Source organism: Arachis stenosperma, chromosome 5 (assembly GCF_014773155.1).
Source record: "Arachis stenosperma cultivar V10309 chromosome 5, arast.V10309.gnm1.PFL2, whole genome shotgun sequence".
Lineage (NCBI taxonomy): Eukaryota > Viridiplantae > Streptophyta > Magnoliopsida > Fabales > Fabaceae > Arachis > Arachis stenosperma.
Window position 1 is genome coordinate 88,937,231 of NC_080381.1, and position 10,627 is coordinate 88,947,857.

The 10,627-nt window shown below is 40.0% G+C and overlaps 1 protein-coding gene across 1 annotated transcript; it reads right to left on the minus strand.

Annotated features, from left to right (window-relative positions):
- Positions 1–6,076: 6,076 nt before the first annotated feature.
- LOC130980958 (uncharacterized) lies at positions 6,077–6,697 on the minus strand. Its single transcript, XM_057904597.1, has one exon. The coding sequence runs from the start codon at positions 6,695–6,697 to the stop codon at positions 6,077–6,079; it is 621 nt and encodes a 206-aa protein (XP_057760580.1).
- Between the last annotated feature and the right edge of the window lie 3,930 nt (positions 6,698–10,627).

Consider the following 10,627-nt stretch of genomic DNA (forward strand, 5'->3'; position numbering starts at 1 on the left):
AGAAATTTTTATAGTATTTCACTAATTTGAATAAAACTTTTTGAAAAACTTGTTTGAAGAAATATTATTTTGGAACATGGTTTAAAGCTCGAACACACAAAACCAGTGAGATTTTAAGCCTATTTGATTGGTTACATTTTATCAACCAATATTTTATTTTTGGTGTGTGTTTTTCTCCCTAAAATTGTGATCTCTGTCTTGCTTAATTCTATATTTCCATTATTTGATGTATGCATGCACTTACATGATTGAGGCCTTTATTTCACTGAGCTTACATACCCATATGGCCTTACCTTTCATTATCCCTTGCAAACCAATGTTGAGCCTATTTTACTCCTTTATTCTTTACTTTAGCACATCATTAACTCTAAGCGAAAAACAATAATGTCCTTAATTTGAATCTTTGGTTAGCTTAGATTAGTGAGAATGCTTATGAATTAAGTGTGGGGAAAAGTGGGTTTGGAAACATTGGGTTTGAGAATTGAGTATGTTAGAATTTTTTAAAAATATGAAAGAAATGTTTAGGACATAATTCATGCATCCAATAATTTAATCATATGCATCAAAAAAAAAAACAAGAAGAGAAAGAGCAAAATAAATGAAAGGGGACAAAATGCCCCAAAGTAAGTGGTGAAATGCATATGAGTTGGACTCGAAATTAGAATGCATGAACATGTGGAAAACATGGTTAATGGATGGTTAAATGTTGTGTTGTGATTATATGGATTGTCTTAAGTTAGGTGGAAAGTTTAAGTTAATTAAGGATTCAGATTTTAGTCCACTTGGCCAAATACAATCCTACCTTGACCCTAACCCCATTACAACCCTTAAAAGACCTCTTGATATGTGTATTTATGCATTAAATTTATATTGATTTTTAGATGAAGAGCAAGCCTTAGAAAGCAAGGTTAGTAGAGAATTGAGAGAATCGAACCTAAAACACTTGAGTGATTAGAGTGATATACACTACTAAGTGAGGGTTCGATGCTCGATTCTTTGTTCCCGGCTTTCATGAGCTATTTTCTTCTACAAGTCTGTTTGTACTTCATTTTTATGATTTGAATTAGTGAAATCCAGTTCATATTTATTCTTGGGGATTTATTTGCTTTTAACCAAGTAAGTAGAAACATTTTTCATTTAGTTGCATTCATAGGTTGCATCTCATACATTAAATCATTCCTCTTCATCTTTATAGTTTCTCTTGAGCTTAGCATGAGGACATGCTAATGTTTAAGTGTGGGGAGGTTGATAAACCCATATTTCATGGTTTATCTTGTGCTCAATTGAGTGGTTTTTATCTACTCTTTACCCACTTATTCATACTATTTGCATGTTTTACATTTTCCTTCCTAATTATGTGCTTTAATTGAAAACATGCTTCTTTGATCTTATATTTGCTTATTATTAATCCTCTCTTATTACCATTAGATGCCTTGATATATGTGTTAAGTGTTTTCAGATATTATAAGGCAGGAATGGCTTGGAGGATGGAAAGGAAGCATGCAAAAGTAGAAGGACTACAATAAGTTGGAGAAACTGCTAAGCTGTCCAGCCTGACCTCTTCGCACTCAAACGGATATAACTTTAGCTACGGAGGTCCAAACGATGCGGTTCCAGTTGCGCTGGAAAGCTAACGTCTGGGGCTTCGATTTGATATATAATTTGCAATAGCTGCCTCTAAGCCAGGCGACGCGAACGCGTGAGTCACGCGGACGCGTGATCTAGCAGGAATGCAACCCGCGCGACCGCATGAGCCATGCGGCCACATCACTTTTCCGCGACCTGTACGGACTAGAAAGTGCTGGAAGTGACTTCTGGGCTATTTCTGACCTAGTTTTCGGCCCAGAGAACACAGATTAGAGGCTATAAAGTGGGGGAATGCATGCATTCATAATTATTCACTCATAATTCACTTTTCATGTTTTAGATGTAGTTTTAGAGAGAGAGGTTCTCTCCTCTCTCTCTCTTAGGATTAGGATTAGGATTAGAAATTAGGATTTTTAGAAACTAGGATATAGGACTTCTCTTAGTTTTTAAGAGTGACTCTCGATCCCAGGTTTAATATTCCTTTTACTTTATATTTTTATTTCATTTGGAATACTCTAATGCTTTTACTTGTATCTGATTTATGTTGCCCAACTGGCTTGTAAACCTTTCATGTTATGATTTTCTTTGAATTAATATTATTTGAGGTATTTCAGTTATTATTGCTTTCTTTTATTTACATGATTATTGCTTCCCATCTGAAGATATTGTTATTCCAGTAGACTTAGTTTCCTTCCTTTTGGTCTTGGTTGAGAAATCAGTAACTCAGGAGTTATCTTAGCTCAACATAATTGATAACTGTTATCTTTGCTAATTGAACTGAACTTCAATAATCCCAACCTTTTCTTAGGAAATAAATAGGATTCGAAGGTCAATTAATTAGTCCCTTGACTTTCCTTTGCTTTAGCAAAGGTTGACTAAGTGGAATTAAGATTCAACTTTCATTATTATTGATAAGAATAACTAAGTCTGGATTTCCAATTTCTCGTACCTTACCAAAGGATTTGTTTTACAGTATTTATTTATTTTAATTGTCATTTAAAATATTTGCCATATTTATTCCTCATTCTCAAAACCCCAATTTTATCTTTTTCATAGCCAATAATAAGAACATACCTCCCTGCAATTCCTTGAGAAGACGACCCGAGGTTTCATACTCGGTTATCAATTTTAAAGGGGTTTGTTACTTGTGACAACCAAAACTTTGTACGAAGGGATTTCTATCGGTTTAGAGACTATATCTACAACGCGACTGTTTTTATGAAATTCTTTACTGGCGAAAATCCCGACGTCAGTCGCTGACGCGCACACATGGATGGTGAAAATTACAAACGACGCGCACTCGTGGGGTACGCATACACGTGGGTTGTTTGTGCTAAAGGCTTGGTTCCGGCACCATTCCCGCTCAACTCTCTGTCAATTTTTTTTTCATGCACACATGATCGACGCGTACGCGTCACCGACGCTCGCGCGTCTTCTGCTCCCCCCCTTTTTTTTACGTGAGGTGTTCGGTTCCTGGAATAACATAGCTGCATGATCAGAAAATTAGTAAGAAATAAAAAAATAAAATAACTAAGAAAACTACTACTACGAAAAATAGCTAAGGATACGAATTTATCGGGTTGCCTCCCGACAAGCGCTTCTTTTACGTCACTAGCTTGACGGTCAGCTCTGCTAGTTCAGCAGATGAGTGGACCTCTAGCGATCAATCTCGCCTCCAAGATAGTGCTTCAGCCTCTGGCCATTCACTCTAAATTTTCTGTCAGAATTCTCTTCTTGTATTTCCACATGACCATACGGTGAAGCTCTTGTAACCACAAACGGTCTTGACCACCGGGATTTTAGCTTTCCGGGAAAAAATTTGAGCCTTGAATTAAATAGAAGCACTCTTTGTCCTGGCTCAATGACTCTGATGGCGATCTTCTTGTCATGCAGTAGCTTGGTTCTCTCCTTATAGAGCTTGGCATTCTCAGAGGCTGAATATCTGAATTCATGAAGCTCATTCAACTAAAGCATTCGCTTGATTCCTGCAGCTTCTGAATCAAGATTCAGATACCTGATTGCCCAGTAAGCTTTATGCTCCAGCTCAACTGGCAAGTGACAGGCTTTGCCATAGACCAACTGATAAGGGGACATGCCAATGGGAGTCTTGTATGCTGTTCGGTATGCCCAAAGAGAATCATCAAGCTTCCTAGACCAGTCCTTTCTTGAAACACTGACGGTCTTCTCTAGAATCCTCTGAAGTTCCCTGTTGGAAACTTTAACCTGTCCACTTGTCTGAGGGTGATAAGGGGTTGCCACTTTATGATGGACTCCATATCTCAGCAGAAGAGAGTCCAACTGTCTGTTGCAGAAATGGCTTCCTCCATCACTAATGAGTGTCCTTGGCACACCAAACTGGCTAAAGATATATCTCTGAAGAAAGCTCATTACCACTTTGGCATCATTGGTGGGCAAAGCCACAGCTTCTACCCACTTGGACACATAGTCAACTGCCACTAGAATATAGTTGTTTGAGTGTGAGGGTGGGAAAGGTCCCATAAAATCAATACCCCACACATCAAATAACTCAACCTCAAGAATCCCCTGCTATGGCATTTCATGGTTGGCAGGGAGATTCGTGGCTTTCTCGCATCTGTCACAATGCTTTACAAATGCTCTTGAGTCCCTAAAGAGAGTCGGCCAGTAAAACCCGCTCTGAAGGACCTTTGTAGCTGTCCTTTCACCACCAAAGTGGCCTCCATACTCAGAACCATGACAGTGCCAAAGAATCTGCTATTTTTCTTTATCTGGGACACACCTTCGGATGATTCCATCTGAACACCTTTTAAAAAGGTATGGTTCTTCCCAAATGTAGTACTTTGCATCAGTCAATAGCTTCTTCACTTGTTGCCTACTGTACTCCCTTGGGATAAAATTCGTGGCCTTATAATTTGCAATGTCTGCAAACCATGGAGCCTGCTGAATGAGGAATAATTATTCATCTGGAAACGTCTCAGTCACAGCTGTGGGTGGTTGTACTCCTACTTCAGGCTCAATTTTGGAAAGATGGTCAGCTACTTGATTCTCAGACCCTTTCCTGTCTTTTATCTCAATATCAAACTCCTGAAGGAGCAACACCCATCTAATTAATCTTGGTTTAGAATCTTGTTTGGTTAGAAGATGCTTCAAAGCAGCATGATCAGTATAAATAATAACCTTAGAACCAAGTAAATAGGACCTAAATTTATCAACAGCATACACAACAGCTAATAATTCCTTTTAGGTAGTTGTGTAATTCTTTTGGGCATCACTGAACACACGACTGGCATAGTAAATGACATGCACAAGTTTACCATGCCTCTGTCCTAAAACAGCTCCTATAGCAAAGTCACTAGCATCACACATTAATTCAAATGGTAGATCCCAGTCAGGGGGAGCTATAATGGGAGCAGAGGTAAGGTTTGCTTTCAGAGTTTCAAAAGCATGCAAACAATTAGAATCAAAGACAAAAGGAACATCAGCAACCAACATGTTTCTTAGAGGTTTGGCAATTTTAGAGAAATCCTTTATAAATCTTCTATAAAATCCTGCATGACCCAAGAAACTCTTGACTGCCTTAACATTAGTTGGTGGTGGTAATTTTTCAATTACCTCCACCTTTGCTCTATCAACCTCAATCCCCTTACTTGAAATCCGGTGTCCAAGAACAATACCTTCTGTAACCATAAAATGACATTTTTCCCAATTTAAAACAAGGTTTGATTCTTGACACCGTTTCAAGACAAGAGATAAATGCTTAAGGCAGGATTCAAAAGAATTACCGAAAATAGAAAAGTCATCCATAAATACCTCAATAAACTTTTCAACCATATCAAAAAAAATTGAAAGCATACACCTCTGAAAAGTTGCTGGAGCATTGCAAAGTCCAAAAGGCATTCTTCTGTAGGCAAATACTTCAAAAGGGCATGTGAATGCTGTCTTCTCCTGATCTTGAGGGTCCACTGCAATTTGATTATATCCAGAATATCCATCTAGAAAATAATAAAATGCATGACCAGCTAACCTCTCAAGCATCTGATCAATGAAAGGCAGGGGGAAATTATCCTTCCTTGTAGCAGTGTTGAGCCTCCTGTAGTCTATACACATTCTCCATCCTGTGATTGTTCCTGTGGGGATAAGCTCATTCTTTTCATTCTTGATCACTGTCATCCCTCCTTTCTTGGGAACTACTTGCACAGGACTTACCCGAGGACTGTCAGAAATAGGATAAATAATTCCTGCTTCCCATAGTTAATTACCTCTTTTTGGACCACCTCTTTCATGGTTGGATTGAGTCTCCTTTGTGGTTGCACAACTGGTTTAGCATCATCTTCAAGGAGGATCTTGTGCATACACTTGGCTGGACTAATCCCCTTCAAGTCACTAATGGTCCACCCAAGAGCTGTTTTATGACTCTTGAGCACTGAAATAAGCGCCTCTTCCTCTTCAGACTTTAGGGAAGAGCTAATAATCAATGGATATGAGTCATTCTCACCCAAGAACACATATTTCAGAGAAGGGGTAAGGATTTGAGCTCAAGCTTGTGGGCTTCCTCCTCTGCTCTAGGTGTGTGAACCATGAGCTTTTGGGGTGGTGAATTATCAACTTCAACCAATTCGTACTCAGAGATAGGATTCAGAATGTCATCAAGCACCTTAGCTTTCAATACCTCTTGAACAAGTAGTTCAATAACATCTATTTTCATACACCCTTCAAAATCATTAAGGTGCTTGAGAGCTTCAAAAACATGAAGGACCACCTGTTCTTCATTGACCTTCAGGGTTAATTCACCGTTTTGTACATCAATCAGAGCTCTACCTGTAGCTAAAAAGGGTCTACCAAGTATAATAGAGGATTTTACCTCCTCTTCCATGTCTAATATAACAAAACCAATAGGAAAGATGAATGGTCCTACTTTAACAAGTAAATCCTCAACAACACCCACAGGTAATTTAATAGAAAGATTAGCAAGTTGAAGAGAAATACGAGTAGGTTTTACCTCATCAATTTGAAGCGTTTTCATCACTGAAAGTGGCATTAAATTGATACTAGCTCCAAGGTCACATAAAGCTCTCTGAATGGTGACATCTCCAATGGTGTAAGGAATAACAAAGCTCCCTGGGTCTGGCATCTTCTCAGGAAGGTTGTGTTGAATAATGGCACTGCATTCCTTATCTAGAGAACAGGACGCTGCACAAGAACGCGTACGCCACACCAAAGGATACTCCTCATCCAAACAAAGATAAGAGTCCACCAAACGCAGAAATCCTAGAGGCACTTCAGGCTCAACAAGAACGCCTCAAACAACTCGAAAAAGAGGCCGAACATTAACGAGAAGCCGAGAAGGACCTCAGAAAGGAAACTAGGCGACGTAAAGAGTTAGAAGACAAGCTATTAAAACTTGAAGCAGATATAAAAGCCAAGACTACTCGATCCAACCACGAAGATAACCCTCGCAAAGACCAAGACCCATTCACCAAAGAGATTATGAAAGCCAAAGTCCCAAAGGACTTCAAAGCTCCTGACATGACCCCGTACGATGGCACATCAGATCCAAGCCATCATCTCAGTAATTTTAGAAGCAGAATTTATCTCACCAATGCCTCAGACGCAATTCGATGCAAAGCCTTCCCAACTACCTTAACAAAAACAGCAATCAAGTGGTTTGACAGTTTGCCGCCCAGATCTATCGCAAGTTTTGATGACCTAGCCAAGAAATTCCTTGCTAGATTCTCCATCCAGAAGGACAAAGCCAAGCACGCACCAAGGTTGTTAGGGATTAAGCAAGGAGATCGGGAAAGTTTTCGTAACTACATGGAAAGATTCAACAAAGCATGTCTAGACATACAAAGTCTGCCAACTGAAGCAGTTATTATGGGCCTCATCAATGGCCTACGAGAAGGACCTTTTAGTCAATCCATATCAAAGAAACACCCTACAATTTGAATGAAGTGTAAGAACGAGCAGAAAAATACATCAACATGGAGGAAAACTCTCGACTAAGAGAGACCTCGAAATTTGGATCCTTTTACTCCTCCCGAGATAAGGATAAAGAGTCCAAGAAAAAAGAAGATCAGCATGGTGAGAAAATTAAAAAAAATCACAACTACACCCCCTATCCGGGTGTCTCTCGTGGAAGTATACCAAGAAGTATGTGGTGGACGAAATTGTGATTCATATGTTATTGCATTTTGTAAAATTCATTGTTTTTTCTTTCCCTGGCAATGGAGCCAAAAACATGATGCCAATACCATGATTCACAACTATGTGTGGACACAACTCTGTTCAACTTAACCAGCAAGTGTACTGGGTCATCCAAGTAATACCTTACGTGAGTAAGGGTCGATCCCACAGAGATTGTTGGTATAAAGCAAGCTATGGTCACCTTGTAAATCTCAGTCAGGCGGATAATAATTGATTATGGATAAATTCGAAAATTAATAATAAACAGAAAATAAAATAGGATAGAAATACTTATGTAGATCAATAGTGGAAATTTCAGATAGGCGTATGGAGATGTTGTGTTCCTCTTGAATCTCTACTTTCATATTACATTCATCCAATTCTTCTTACTCCTTTCCATGGCAAGCTGTATGTAGGGCATCACCGTTGTCAATGGATACATCCTATCCTCTCAGTGAAAATGGTCCTATGCTCTGTCACAGCACGGCTAATCATCTGTCGGTTCTATATCAGGTTGGAATAGAATTCCTTGATTCTTTTGCGTCTGTCACTAACGCCCAGCCTTCACGAGTTTGAAGCTCGTCACAGTCATTCAATCCCAGAATCCTACTCGGAATACCACAGACAAGGTTAGACTTTCCGGATTCCCGGAATCCTACTCGGAATACCACAGACAAGGTTAGACTTTCCGGATTCCCATGAATGCCGCCATCTATCTAGCTTATACCACGAAGATTCTATTAGGGAATCTAAGAGATATGCGCCCGGCCTTAGGTAGAACGGAAGTGGTTGTCAGTCACGCGCGTTCATAGGTGAGAATGATAATGAGTGTCACGGATCATCACATTCATCAAGTTGAAGTGCAACGTATATCTTGGAATAAGAATAAAAAAGAATTGAATAGGAAATAATAGTAATTGTATTGAAACTTGAGGTACAGCAGAGCTCCACACCCTTAATCTATGGTGTGTAGAAACTCCACCGTTGAAAATACATAAGTGAAAGGTTCAGGCATGGTCGAATGGCCAGCCCCCCAAAACGTGATCAATGGCCCCCTAAGATGAAGAATAAAACAAAACTGAGACCAAAGATGAAACGTGGTCAAAAGACGACTAATACACTAGTAAAAAGTCTTATTTATACTAAACTAGCTACTAGGGTTTACAGAGGTAAGTAATTGATGCATAAATTCACTTCCGGGGCCCACTTGGTGTGTGTTTGGGCTGAGCTTGATCTATCCACGAGCTGAGGCTTCCTTTGGAGTTGAACACCGAGTTATAGCGTGTTTCTGGCGTTCAACTCCGGGTTGTGACGTGTTTCTGGCGTTTGACTCCAGACAACAGCATGTACTTGGCATTGAGCGCCACTTTACGTCGTCAATTCCCGAGTAAAGTATGGACTATTATATATTGCTGGAAAGCTCTGGATGTCTAATTTCTAACGCCGTTAAGAGCGCGCCATTTGGAGTTCTGTAGCTCCAGAAAATCCATTTTGAGTGCAGGGAGGTCAGATTCCAACAGCATCAGTAGTCCTTTTGTCAGCTTTTTTCAGAGTTTTGCTCAAGTCCCTCAATTTCAACCAGAAATTACCTGAAATTACAAAAAAATACACAAACTCATAGCAAAGTCCAGAAATATGAATTTAACATAAAAACTAATGAAAACATCCCTAAAAGTAGATTGAACTTACTAAAAACTACCTAAAAACAATGCCAAAAAGCGTATAAATTATCCGCTCATCAGTATGCCACACTGAAAAGATCCCACCACCTCGCCCACCTAAAAGCAAAAATGGAGGCAGAAATCGGACGGAATACTGTGAATACCATCGAATCTATGGACATCCCACAAATGAGTACTTCGACTTGAAAAATGTCATAGAAAAATTGGAAAGAGAAGGGAGACTAGATCGGTACCTAGCCAGTAAGATAGAGGAGCCCAGAAAGAGAAGAAGAGAAGAAGAGGGCGGGCAAACAGAACGACCACCTCATACCCCAGAGAGGCATGTTCACATGATACATGAAGGATTTGCGGGAGGAGGAATCTCTAAATCATCTCGCAAAAGATACCTCAAAGAAGTATATTACATCGAGGGAGGAAAAGAAGCACCCGACCTCCCTACTATTAGTTTCACTAAAGAGGACGCAGCTGGTTTCATCTCGGGACATGACGATCCTAAGGTCATCACTATCATACTGGTGGACCAAGGAAGTTCGGCTGACATCTTGTGTCGGCCTGGAAGAAAAAGAGATCAGAGCATATCCGAACAGCTTATTCGGATTAGGAGACACTCCAATCCAACCACTTGGATACATCTCGCTACACACAACCTTTGGAAAGGGAAACTGGTCAAGGACACTGATAAACCACTATTTTATGGTTAGTATTGTGTTTAACTGTGTGGTTTTATCATGATCCTTACCCACTTATTCATTAATTTAGCATGCATTTACATTTCCTTCCTGAAATTATTACATGGTTGAAAACTGCTTCCTAGAGACTTTTTAATTATGCATTTTAGTTCTCTTTTATCCTATTCGATGCTGTGATCTGTGTGTTAAGTGTTTCAGGCTTTATAGGGCATGGATGAGTTGGAGATTGGAAAGGAAGCTAGCAAAAAATGGAAGGAACAGAAGAAATTGAGGAGATAACCAGCGAAAAGTGACGCGGCCGCATAGCTCACGCGATCGTGCGGAATGGAAAAGCACAAATGACGCGGAGGTGTGGACGACACAAACGCGTGGCAGGGAAAAACGCGAATGACGCGTCCGCACGGACGACGCGATCGCGTGACGTGCGCTATCTGCATAATCTGCAGATTCCGCTGGGGGCGATTTTGGGCCCTATTTTGACCCAGTTCTCTGCCCAGAACAGCAGAC

Coding starts and splice junctions, on each gene's coding strand:
- LOC130980958 (XM_057904597.1), bottom strand. CDS start 6,697: ATGCCAGACCCAGGGAGCTTTGTTATTCCTTACACCATTGGAGATGTC.